Source organism: Mustela lutreola, chromosome 8 (assembly GCF_030435805.1).
Source record: "Mustela lutreola isolate mMusLut2 chromosome 8, mMusLut2.pri, whole genome shotgun sequence".
In the NCBI taxonomy this organism is placed as follows: domain Eukaryota; kingdom Metazoa; phylum Chordata; class Mammalia; order Carnivora; family Mustelidae; genus Mustela; species Mustela lutreola.
The window spans coordinates 96,008,125-96,021,415 of NC_081297.1; the positions used below are offsets into that span (position 1 = coordinate 96,008,125).

Below are 13,291 nucleotides of genomic sequence, written 5' to 3' on the forward strand. Positions count from 1 at the left end.
AATTACTGTAACCACATTCTAGCCCAGCCTTGTCAATAACAGGTGACTATGGCCATGTAAGGTGACACGACCCGCTCAGTGACACTTCAGGTCACAGGAAGGTCACTGGCAGAAGTAGAACCAGGTCTCCCCATGCCACGGCCACTGCTGTTTCCACCATGCATTCTAGGAGAGATCATTTTACCCACCTGCCACATCCATGACTTGGAATTTGTATAAATTGGCACTAACTCAAAGACAGGCCCAGATTAGAATACATAAATCTACATGAAGGATGTTGAAGAGCAGTAATTTGGGGGTGGGTGGGGAGTGGGGAGAATGATCATCTCCTTACATCAAGAGAAGGAAAAATCATCAGGGGCTAAACCAAACTGAGAACACTTCCGAGGACCCACCACTCACAGCAACACGCTGGTTCCAACAATTCCAAAATTCCTCACGTATCAGAATTCTGATAACAGAATTCTCAACAGCAGCCTGTTGTTTGGCATGAGAGGGAACAACGAGAATAGGAAATGGATCAATGGAAATGCAGTGCACGACGAGAATGCGAAAGTCTGTGTCCAGCTCACACAGAGAAACCCTGCAATCCAGTCAAGGTGAGGTCCTCACCAGCCTGCGCTGGCTCTGGGCTCAGGAGATCACCTCTCCAAGAAGAAGCCTGCCGGCCACATCAAACATGGGAATGGCTAGTGAGCTCACACCTCAGGATTCTTCTTTTAAAACTACCCGTTTGAGAAGCGGGGAATGAGATTTTTTTGTCCCCTCACCAACACATTTTTTTCGTCTTGAGCCTCTTTGACACAACTGCTCCTCTTCTAGAGTCTGAAATGGAGTACTTCTGTTTACTTCCGTATGAGTTCCCTGAGGTCTGATTGTTGATGTCTGTGCAAGTCAGTGATTAGCATTCTGACATCAGTTCCTTCTTCACAGTCAGCCAAGGAGCCCAAGAAGTTGGCTACAGCCACTCCCCAGGAACAATAGGCCCTTTCTACAAAATACAGGTTTGTCTTCCTTTCCAAACACCCAAGAGTTGGTCCTCTGGCAGAAAGGTCTACCTGACTGTACAAAATGTTCACTGTGGAGGAGAAAAACCAACTTGAGAAACCAACTTGCAGGTCCTCTGTCCAACAAAGTCAAGGCTTCACCCCTAATTCCATTTATAGAACTCGAAAGGTAAACTGTATGTCCCATCAGAAAGCAAACAGATACACCTATGGAAGCCATCGTTCTGGAACCGGGCCTGGTAGAAGCAACTGCCTACCAGAGAAGCAAGCTGTACGGGGATTCTCTCCACCTGTCCATTTCAGAATTCCTTAGTGCTCAATTAATACTTAAGACTTGGTCTCAGGGGGCGCCTAGGTTAAAGCCTCTGCCTTCGGCTCAGGTCATGATCCCAGGATCCTGGGATTGAGCCCTGCATCGGGCTCCTTGCTTGGCAGGGGGCCTCCTTCCCCCCCAACCTGCCTGCCTTCTCTGCCAACTTGTGATCTCTGACAAATAAATAAATAAAATCTTAAAAAAAAAAAAAAAAAAAGACTTGGTCTTGGATCTGTCCTGCTCTCCAAAGTCTTGTGGGCCCTACTGTCTCTTTAGCACTTGAACTCGGGGCCCCAGGGCACTCAGTGACTCTCGATGAGGCCTCAAGGGTAAGGAGGGCTCCCCACCCCAGAGGCTCTGAGGATGTTGATTCACTCTTTCACCAAAGAAAAAAATTTAAAAAGCTGAAATACACCCCATTGGACTCCCTCCTCTTTGAAATTTTTCTTCAGGACTCTTTGCAGAAAGACGATTATGCACTTGTGCTTGTTTTCCCAGCAAGAAGACACAGCGTTCGGTCCCTGCTCTGCCCTTTCACTAAATACTTTGTGCATCAGTTTTTCCGCATGTACACAAGGACGGTAAGAACGCACCCTGCTTTTCTCACACGGCTATTATCAGGATGGAACAAGATAACAAAAGCAAATATTTTAAAAGCTGCTTTATAAATGAAAGGCCCTGTTATTTTCATTCCTTTCCCCAACGTGAACGTGGGGTCTGAGGACATCAAGAGCTCAGACAAAGGGACATGGGCAGAAGGAACATTTGCTTCTTATCATCCCTGTCCCAAAGAGGTCCTCCAAAGATTTATAAAACCATGGAAGCGGAGGGGGTGGGGCTCCCACCACGACAGTACATCCCTAAAAACTATTCTGGAAAAGACCACAGGTTCAAGGCTCTCACTTTCATTTACCCCTATTAAAAGGACTTCAGCAGTAGCAGCTGGACGGACTCCCAGCCTGCCTTCTCTTGGTGAGACGTATGGAGATGGCGAGAGAGCTTGGTGGGCTGATAAAGGTTGGTCTTTGCTACACTCCAGGATTCCCCTGAGAATATTCAAGGTATGAGGGAACCCCATGGTTCAAACAAATTTCCCTCAAAAGTTCCATCCCCATGGGACAGTTTGGAAGGTGAAATTATTTAGATTTGGAGAGGACTGCTTGTTTGGGAAGAGGTGATTTTCTTTTGAAACTTTGTTTTACCCTTTCATTAATAGGCTTGTGTTTTAGGACTTCATGTCCTTAAGTCACACTACAACAGACCAGACCAGACTAAATCAAGTTGTTTTTTTTTTTTTTTTTTTTTTTGGCTAGTCAGGCCAAGAAGAATCGACTAGTCCAAAGCATGGAGCCAGGAGCCAGTTCACTACAAAATTGCTCCATTATCCCAATGCAGATTATCTAATCTAAAACCGCTCAAAAAATATCTGAAGGCCAGGGCAGAAAATACAAATAAAGGAGTCAGATGCTTGAAACACACACACATGCACACATACCACCACCACCACCACTAAAATCTCCAACTGATTTACACACCAGGAAAACTTGCTTTTCAGAGAGTCTTTGGCTGTTTTAGAAAACATGAACCAACTTCACCCAGTGGCGAATCCTCATGAACTATTTCCCGGAGCTGGTGTGTCTGGGCACTAGCCCATGCTGTGTCCCATGTTTTATAGGACACTCTATGGCTACCATTTTTAGCATATTCTTAACTAACATACCCACAACAACAGGAAAATGGCCTGTGATGGACTCCCCTTCCCCTTCTTTTGCTCCCTCCTCTCTTCCTTCCCTATATAACCCCCAGGCTACTGTCCCTTCAAGGCCTTTAAAGTCCACTAACTGATTTCCCAGCGCTTGTCCCTTCCTCCCTCTTCCCCACTCTTGAACGGTTCCTTCGTGAAATCAGTTTGTCTTGAGCACCTACTGTGTGTCAATGCTCTGCTTGATGCGAGAAATACAATAAAGAACTAAACAGTCCCCGGTCCCTGTTCTCAGGTGCCTACCTTGTGATGGCGAGACAGACAAAACAAAGAATAAACAGACAAACAAAATATCTGCAAGTTGTAATAACTACTAAGGAAGGGACAAACAAGAGTCAGATTAAAAACAACAGGAGGAGGACCCGAAAATACTCTGGAGTGACCAAGAGGGCCTTTCTTCTTTATTTTCAATACCTTAGAAGTACACATATTTTAAATGTGGACTCTTAGACTCACAGGGCAATTACCTAGCTCTTTCTAAAATTTCCTTTTAATCTTAAAATAAAAAGGAGTTACATAACTGACATCATTCAGTCCAGATTCCTTCAGGAAGCTCTCCTGCTCAACCCTCTTGCCTGCCAGGAAGGAAACTCATCTCCCAATGGGTAGTTACAAGGCACTCCGCTAGGCTCTGTGGATCGTTTTGAAATATCTCCCACAACTTCACAAGCATTTCCTTCAACTCAGTGTTCTTGGGAAATTGGCTGGTGGGGAGAAGGAAATTAAAAAAAAAAAACTGATCTACTCAACAAAAACCTGACAGTAGATTAAAGTCCCACAGAGGGAGAGAGTGTGTTTTAAACTTCTTGGTCTCATTCACATTGGCTCACCCATAAGTAGTCTTATGATTTTTTTTTTTATATTAAGATAACAAAGGCAGCCATTCTATTCCCCAAATTTCTCTAACCTTTTCTTTTAAAACCCATGTTCTCTACATCTTCAATTATTTTTATCACACTTCTCTTCAACTTCTATATTTATACACACTCTTCTAAAGAGTGACTAAAACAGGAAAAAATAATAAGGAACTGACTAATGCAAAGGTTAGCAAAAGGGTTATTTTCCTTGAAACTTGTATTATTTTTAGTATATTTCAGCACTTTTTCCCAATCAGCTTTTAGTCAACTAAGGACTCCTAGGTTTATTCTTTCAATACTTGTACCAAGTAATGTTTTCCCTTTCTGTCTCTGAAAATTCGGGGTCCTCCTTACATGATCACTTTTTAAGACTCCTAACTAAATTCATTTTTTCAAATTCTCCAGAGTCATTTCTGACATTTCACACCTTAGAATATAAACTGCATACAGGCAGGGACTGTGTCTTTTTCCTGGTGAGCTTCATGAAGAAACAAGTTCTTTATGGACCATTTACATAGGCTCTGATGGCCATGCCGAGGATGGTTTCTGAGGCCAACTCAGCTTTGTTCTTCAAAATGTAAGTTTATACTGTTTATGAAAGTCTTGTTTGAGTTCTGCTACCAAGAGACCACAGTCAGATCCCCTGACATGCACCAGGTGCTGCCATGTTACACCGACATGAAGTGCCTCAGTTTCACTGGTCAGCTCTGCCAAAGAGCACCACTCAGGGAGTCAAGACATGCCTTTGGAACTGTCCTCTCACCAAGAGGCCAAGGAGAGGCCTGGAAGAAAAATGGACCTCTGGCTACAGAAACTAAAAGCACGGAGACTCTTGAGTCTTCACAGACAATGGAGGGCACCAAAAAGAAGGAAATTCTGACACAGGCTACAACATGGACGAACCACAAAACACAGGCCAAGTGAGTGAGGCCAGCCACCCCAAGGCAAATACTGTAGAACTCCATTTATGAGAGGCACCTAGGAGAGTCAAAGTCGAAAGGAGAATGGGGGCTACCAAACTGGGGAGGGCAGGGGGCAGTGGGGTTATTGCTTAATGGGTATGGAGTTTCAGCTAGGGAAGAAGAAAACGTTCTAAATGTGGATGGTGGAAGACGGTCATGCAGCAGTGTGACTGTACTTAGTGATGCTAAATTGTACACATAAAAATGGTTAAAATAGTAAATTTTATGTTATTTTGCTATAATTTTTAAGTGGAAAAGATGGGCTGAGGAAAAAAAATAGGTAAAAACAGAACAACAACAACAACAAAATAAGAACGTGAAGACAGGGGTACCGTGGACTTGATTTTGTTCACCAACTCTCAGATTCCTAGAATGAGGGGATCTCCCTCAAAAACTTAACATGGAAGTTTTAGCACTAATGGTGGTAAGCTCTGCTGTCCACGGTACAAACTGAGAACCTCCAATGTCCCCCGCCTCATGCTAGGTACTGGAAGGAGATTAAAGTTAATTATAAATAGTCTAAGGAAGCCTACAGAGAATGAGACATACACTCAAATAACTATGCGCTATGCTGATTTGAATTGAGGTTTATAAAAAGAAATTCAAATGTAGTATAGGAGAAAGGACAATAAGTTCAAGAAAGGTTTCCAACATGAGTTCAGGGAAGGCAAATTTATAAGCATTTAATGAAGGAAGTTAGATACATGACCTTGACCTACTTTCACCTTTGCACCCGTTCCAGCCAATGAAGTGGGGTCCTCAGTATGGTCTAACGTCCTCCCAGCTGGAGGACTCTGCCATTCTACATGTTATATAATCTGAAGGACAGCCACAACACATTTGGGTGTTTGACTGGATCTCACCCAGTACAATATTTTTCCATTCTCTTGACCACCATCTGTTGCTACTCAAGAAAAAGTTCAATCATCAACAGACCTCTGTATTTTACTTTTTTCTCTATACTTCTACATTTTAACCTATCTTGCAGGATAACGCTCTAGGTTTCCAGAAATATAGAAGAAACACACACAACTAGGTTATTTTACTCTAAAATATCAGTTTCTAATGCTCAAATCAAATTGTACACATGTCTCAACAAGATCCATCCACATAAGTGGTTTTAGGGAATGGAAAATAGACCTTTTCTGTCTTTCCCAGGTCCTTGGTGTTTTATGAAATAACGCAACGCATAGTGCTTAACTGAAAATGAACATTTTAAATGAATTAAAATGAACAAGCTGCATTTTATCAACTCTGAGGACTCTGTAAGTTTCATTTTTTGGGTGTGTATGCGGCAAAAGTGTTATTAATACATGCAAATCCCACCAAATCCTGGTTTCCTTCAATTTGTCCCATATGTCTTGAGAAAAAAATGAGAAAGCCTGGCTCAAGCAGAAAAGAAAGAACACTGTCCCTCCATTTTATTGATACACTTTCAAAGGAGCAATCTATTACAATGATCCCTTTGCAATATTGCAGTGGATTAAGCACCTGACAAAAGAAAGGAAGAATTCTCAATACGGGTAGCATTATGTGAAAATGGAAAGATTTTCAGAGCAGGATGGTAGTGGCTTCTGGAATCTGCCTTCAGGTGTTCAAACCTGGGCATTTTCTGTCTGCAAACCTTGGGCAGGTTATATAACCTCTCCAGCCCTTGATTTCCCCACCCATTAAGTATTTCGTCAATACCGATACCTAGCTCAGAGCATTGCATGGAGAGCTGAATGAGCACGTAGCAACATAGAGCTCTTTGTGCAGTATCTGGAATGTAGTAAATATTTAGAAAATGCCAATTTTTCTTTTACTGATCAACTTGTATTATTTTTTTTTTTTTAAGATTTTATTTATTTGACAGACAGATCACAAGTAGGCAGAGAAGCAGGCAGAGAGAGGGGACGGGAAGCAGGCTCCCCGCTGAGCAGACAGCCTGATGTGGGGCTGGATCCCAGAAGCCTGGGATCATGACCTGAGCCGAAGGCAGAGGCTTTAACCCACTGAGCCACCCAGGCACCCCAACTTGTATTCTAATTCCAATGCAACCACTGGCCACTTGCAACCTTAGACATTTCACTTAGCCTTTGGAGATGGGAGGGGGCATTTATACTTTTCATCCCAGTAACTTATTTATATTATAACTGGAAGTTTATACCCTGCAGCTATTTTGCCCATCCCCCTCCCTCCCTCCCCTCTGGCAACCCACTAGAGTTTGTTCTCTGTAATTTTTTAGTTAGCTTCTTTTGTTTATTTGGGGTTTTGTTTTGTTTTGTTTTAGATTCCATACATAAGTGAAGTCACATGGCATTTGTCTTTCTCTGTCTGACTTACTACACTTAGCATAGTACCTTCTAGGTTCATCCACATTGTCACAAATGACAAGATCTCATTTTTTTTTATGGCTGAGAAATATTTCATTGCCCACATACATGACATCTTTTTTATCCATTCATCTATCCATGGACACTTACATTGCTTTCATATCTTGGCTATTCCAAATAATGCTGCATCAATGCAGGGGTGCATGTACCTTTTTGACTTGGGGCGGGGGGGTATTGTTTTCTTTGGGTAAATATCCAGTAGTGGAATTACTGGATCATATGGTATTTCTATTTTTAATTTTTCATTTAGCTTATTTGAAGCCTCTTGGTTCTCCCTACTTCCATCTTACCTTATAAGGATAATAGGGAAAAACTGGGATAAGACCTATAAAGAAAGTTGAGCTACAGGAAAACATTAAACTCCCTTACTAGTTTGGAAGGAGCAAGCTGCCTTGTGTGAGATGCCTGGGTTGGGAGGCACATGGTAAAGAGCTGATGGCCACTTCTGGCCAAGAGCTAACAAGTAACTGAAATCCTCTGTCCACAAGTGCTAAGTACTTTAGCACTTTTAGTAATTTGCCAATAAAAGTAGATTCTGCCCCAGTCAAGCCTCAGATGAGACCATTGCCGTGACTAATACATTAATTACAGCCTTGTGATACCCGAAGTGAATGACCCAAATAAACTGTGTCCAAATTCCTGACCCCCAGAAACTACACGAAAGTAAACATGTATCATTTTAAGCCACTAAGTCTGTGGTGATTTGTTACATAGACATAGAACGCAAATATTAATATGGAGATAGGGAATGCAGGGAGATACACGTGGTACAAAATACACACACACACACACACACAAGGAAGGATTCCTAGGATTAAGCATCACTGCTGTAGTGATTTAGGCTTATGGGAGCACTATGGCAGGAAAGGACAGTAAAACCAAGGACAGATACTATAACAATCTTCTCCACAGTAATGGGGTATGAGAAAAAAAGCAACATAGCTTTCTGTGGCATTTCATCAAACAAGTAACAACCAAAGGTTTTGTTTTCAATTTATTTTCAAATTAGGTAAGTCAGCCTTTCTGGAAACCAAATTGGGCAAGAGATTTTTGTCAAGGTCCAAATCCTCTTGCCAAATTGCATTACCTTATGGGCATGATTGGAAACCTCCCGGGATTTAGTTATGGGAAAGTTTCACAAATGAGACACCCAGATTGGACAGCTAACATGCAACTTAGTTCACATTAAATAAACTGACCCAGGCCAAGAGATCAGAAAAGCCTTTTGGTAAGATGTGGGTTCTGAGTTCATTTTCTATTTAAACACTCTAATTTTCCAGTCCCTCTCACAGATGCACACTCTGCGCCACTTAGCCCCTCATCCAATGCTCCCTCCTGCGGCAACACCCCTCTTCCATTTTATCAGAGTCTCCACTCAAAACTTTGCCCTTAAATTCTTCATTGGTCTAGGGCCTTCTTCAACATTTTCCAGAGAATCAGGGAATTTCAAAAGTAAGAAGGTTCCTTTGAGATTTCCTTGTCCCATTCTCTCATTTTACCAGAAAAACTGTGAGGCCCACGGAATTCAAATGACTGGTTCTAGTTTAGAAGCAGAATCTTTTTACAACCTTTAAACTATTTCTTGCGAACAGAGAGGAGGAGTACGTTTCCCTCAAAACCTGCTCTTTCATCTTTTCCTGCATCTGTCTGCTCTAACGCCTGCAGCCTTGGTAAGCACCCCCTTTCCCAGGAAAGCATTTCAGTGAATTACCAACTATGAATGGACGAGACCCCAGGTAACCACCCTGTGTCTTAGAGGCTGACGTGACCTCCATCATTCACAAAGCTTCTACCACTGTCAATCCCCAACAAACTCAGCTGAGTCATGGCAACAACAACAACAACAAAACGATTGGCCCCACTGCTTCAGGGATGAGCTAAGGCACAATATAATCATGTTATTCAAGAAGATTCACCAACGGCAGCTTGAAGAAAAAGACAAGAAGGAAAACGATGTATTTAAATTTAACAAATATTTACAGAGGTATCGCCTACAATTTCTCCGTAATTTATCGATTTAACAAATGCTAAATATCACTCATGTTAATCACTTCGCTATTGGGAATAAAAAGATGACGTAAGAGAAACAGCCTCTGTCCTCAGGGAATTTACAGTCTAGTAAGGAAGTCAAATATTTAACAATGATGATAATAACAGAGAACCTTTTACTGAGCATCTACTAAGTGCCAGGCTGGTTCCCAGGGCTTTGGAAAAGTCAACTAACTCCTCTAGTTGTCACTGCAACTCTGTGAGGTAGGCTCAATTTTTTTGATATTGAAATACAGATGACACTCGAAGTTACATGAGTTTTGGGTGTGCAACAGAGTGATTCAACGTCTCTACACCTTATGCTCTGCTCATCGTAAATGTAGCCACCATCTGTCACCATAGAGCACGATGACAATACCACCGACTGTGTTCCCTTTCATCCCCATGACTTACCCACTCCATAGCTGGAAGCCTCTAGCAAGGCTCTATTTTTAATCCCTATTTTTACTCTCAAGAAAAGTAAGGCACAGAAAGATTGGGTTCCTTGCCCAAAGTTCCATTCACCATTTCAAGAAATATTTGCTTACTGTGTTCCAGGCACTGCTCTGGGCGCTGGTGATACAGCAGTGAACAAAGGGGACCAAAATCCTCATTCCTGTGGGGCTTCCATAAGAGTGGAAGGGGACATATTTGAAGTAAAAAACAACTAGAATCAATGTCAGAGAGTAACAAGGGCCCTACAGGAAAACAGAGCGGTGAAGGGGACAGAAAGGATTGTTTAGAGGTAGTTGGGTTGTTGCTATTTCAAAAGGGTGGCCTTGGAAGGCCTCTCTGAGCAGGGATCAGAGGTGTGTGCAAGCACCAGAGGGAGGCTCTTCAGAGCCCACAGCCTAAGTGCCTTGCTTACTGCCTCTCCTCCAGCGTCTCCTCCATCAACGTCTCTCCTCCGCATGCCATGCAAAAGAGGCTGCAGCCTTGCCTTTGCTTCTAGCAAACTCCTTAACTAAGCTTTATTTTCTCTTTTGATTATCAAAGTAATGTATTCTCACTGGAAAAAAAATAGGTTTAAAATTGGGTTTTCATAGAAACGTCTATTCTCCCAGATGCTGGAGGTTCATTGGCCAAAAACAGAGGGGTTCTGGAAGTCTGACAACACCAAGTGGAAGAGAGAAATGGAAAAGGCCCTGAACAAGGATTCCAGAAATTCAGGTTCTGGTCCTGGATTTGCCTTTAACCAAAACCTACCTTTGCAGGCCTATTATGTTCCCTCCCGGGGCCTCAGGGTCCTTACCTCTAAAATGAAGGAGGTCAATTAGGCAGTAGGACCACAAGACCCTTGTGAACATTCCACAAGTGGATGATTAAAAACAGAAGTCACTGGGAACGTGGGGAAAGCCAACCGAGCACACTAAGGACTGCCAAGCACACGAGTCCCCAGAGCTGAACCCACAGCCAGGTAAGGGGGCAAGAGGAGTGGCTGAGGTTCCTGCAGCCCTTCAGGATGCCCCCAGGTCAGCCAGCACAGGAGGGAGAACGAAGGGTAGGAGGGGGCCACTAGGACCTCAAGGCACCCTACCTGGCTACCAGATGAGGACAGTTACAAGTGTGTGTCCTGGGAAACTCCTGGGGCTCTGATTCCACATCTCAGGGGACCTGTCAGATGAAACCTGATTACACTGAGAAAGGATAAGTGTTGCTGACAACACGAGCCCTTCTCCTCCTAGCTCAAACCATCAGCATTCTCTCCACCTCGTGGAAGAGCCCCCTGGAAGAGCACAACTGGACAGGATCATTAATACAGCTCCCTTCTGCTGGGGAACCCTGAATCCAGGGAAAGCAGAGAGCGCCCAGGACAAACTCCCCTGCCTTGCAGGAAGGGTCCCAAAGTCAAATGAAAGAATTCCAACTGCTTCAGAGCAATGGCCTTTGTGGGGACGGTTCCCATTCGTCTCCTCGTCGCTCTTTTCCCCAGCTTTCTCCATACTGTTTGATCCCTGTCCGCATCTGCCACTTCACTATTCAACTCTCAGAGTGCTAAGTAACCTAGGCTAGAGAAATCTCTATTTCAATCCCCTAGAATCTGCTCACACCACAATAATTTTTTGGAGATTTATTTATCTATTTTAGTGAGAGAGAGAGTGAGAGCGTGTGCTAGGGGCAGGGGCAGAGGAAGACGGAGGGAGAGAATTCTCAAGCAGACACCCTGCCGAGCACAGCCCTACATGGGGCTTCATCCCATGACCCTGAGATCAAAACCTGAGCCGAAACCAAAAGTCCAACATTCAACCAACCAAGCCACCCAGGCACACCTCCTACCACACTAATTTTTCTAAGAGTCCTCTGAACCTGAGCTCAATCTGATAACATCATGAAAAGGAAGGACAATGTACTTCCAGTTCATGACAATGAGTCTAATATATGCAATTGAAGTTTGAAAATGCCAGAAAATTCAGTGTTTCACAGAGGCCTGTCTTCAGTATCTTTTGACACATTTCAGCGAAATTCAGTACACAGAAGTTACAGATGACATACACTAAGGGACATCCACCATCTCTGCATGACCATTTCCCCATTTTGCTTTTTAACCACATGGTGAACGAAGGGAAGAGAAGCACAGTGATACATGGAGCCATAATGAACATCGAGCTGGATTCTCTCCCAGCTCCTTAAGGAAAGGGAGCATGGTATTTCCACAGGGAAGGAAAGGATACGTCTTCTAAGGGGGGAGACAGGATGAACACACATAAAAATCCATGTGGATAAACGATTATGACTTTGCAGAGCTAAAATATGAAAGCAGAGAGAAGGCTGTAGCAAACAGAGACAACAATTGGGGGGCGGGGGCAGGTTTCACTGGGAATGTTTCTAGAGAAGGAGGTTTTTAAAGCCCTGATTTGAAAGTAAGAGAGAGCCACATTTAAGCAGAGGTGCCCCACTGTGAACGTGATCATCCTCCTATTTAACCTTTGCACTGAATGATATTAAAAATCTATTAAGCCTCTCACTGGCGGCGTGTCCCACCCAGCCAATCGTCCCTGCTGCGCCTCGGGCCAAGGTTTCAACGGACCTCACCAAAATGCCATCTCAAATGGAACATGCCATGGAAACCATGATGTTCACATTTCACAAGTTTGCTGGTGAGAAAGGCTACTTAACAAAGGAGGACCTGCGAGTACTCATGGAAAAGGAGTTCCCTGGATTTTTGGAAAATCAGCAAGACCCTCTGGCCGTGGACAACATAATGAAGGACCTCGACCAGTGCCAAGATGGCAAAGTGGGCTTCCAGAGCTTCTTCTCACTAATCGCAGGGCTCACCATTGCATGCAATGACTATTTTGTAGTACACATGAAGCAGAAGAGAAAGAAATAGGCGATATTGAGCACCACTCCTACCCAATGAGAGTTCTTCCGAAGGGTCTCTTAAGGAATCTGTCACACCGCTTCCCTCTGTATAAAGGATTCCATTGGCAGTTGGGGACCCTCAGAAAATTTACAAATAAAATCCAACCCCCATTTGAGAAGCAGAGAAAGAAAAGTCAGATAAGCTTTTGATTTTTATATTGTTTGCATCCTCTTGCCCTCAATAAACAAATTCCTTTTTTAGTTCCTCAAAAAAAAAAAAAAAAAAAAATCTATTAAGCCTCACATAAGACAGCCCTTTTGGTTTCACAACGGCCACCTGACTGACACAGCTTAAAGGATGAACCGAATCCTTTTTATAAAAGCAACACGAGCCCAACATTCAAATAACTCCATAGAAAGCTACGTTAAATGCATTACTGCATATATAACCCTCATGAAAACCCAGTGTGAGAGCCAACAATCACTGGCCCATTTCTTAGCTGAGGAAACTGAGCCTCCAAGGTTAAATAACGTGCCCAAAGTCACAGCAAAAAAGGGGCAGAAGCTGAACTCGAACACAGGCAGATCTAGCCCACTTTAAAGGCTACTGAGTTCTTAACCACCCTGCTAGGTAGGTAAAAGAATACAAAGAAATCACATCTCCAGAGATGAACCTAAAATAAA

The 13,291-nt window shown here is 43.2% G+C and overlaps 2 protein-coding genes across 5 annotated transcripts in view; one reads left to right on the forward strand and one right to left on the reverse strand.

Annotated features, from left to right (window-relative positions):
- Window positions 1-13,291, reverse strand: part of ETV6 (ETS variant transcription factor 6) — a 236,070-nt gene that overhangs the window by 185,036 nt on the left and 37,743 nt on the right. The gene's annotated exons all lie outside the window — the stretch shown is intronic.
- On the forward strand, window positions 12,269-12,900 carry LOC131839035 (protein S100-A10-like). Its single transcript, XM_059186083.1, has one exon. The coding sequence runs from the start codon at window positions 12,342-12,344 to the stop codon at window positions 12,633-12,635; it is 294 nt and encodes a 97-aa protein (XP_059042066.1). The 5' UTR covers window positions 12,269-12,341; the 3' UTR covers window positions 12,636-12,900.

Coding starts and splice junctions, on each gene's coding strand:
- LOC131839035 (XM_059186083.1), top strand. CDS start 12,342: ATGCCATCTCAAATGGAACATGCCATGGAAACCATGATGTTCACATTT.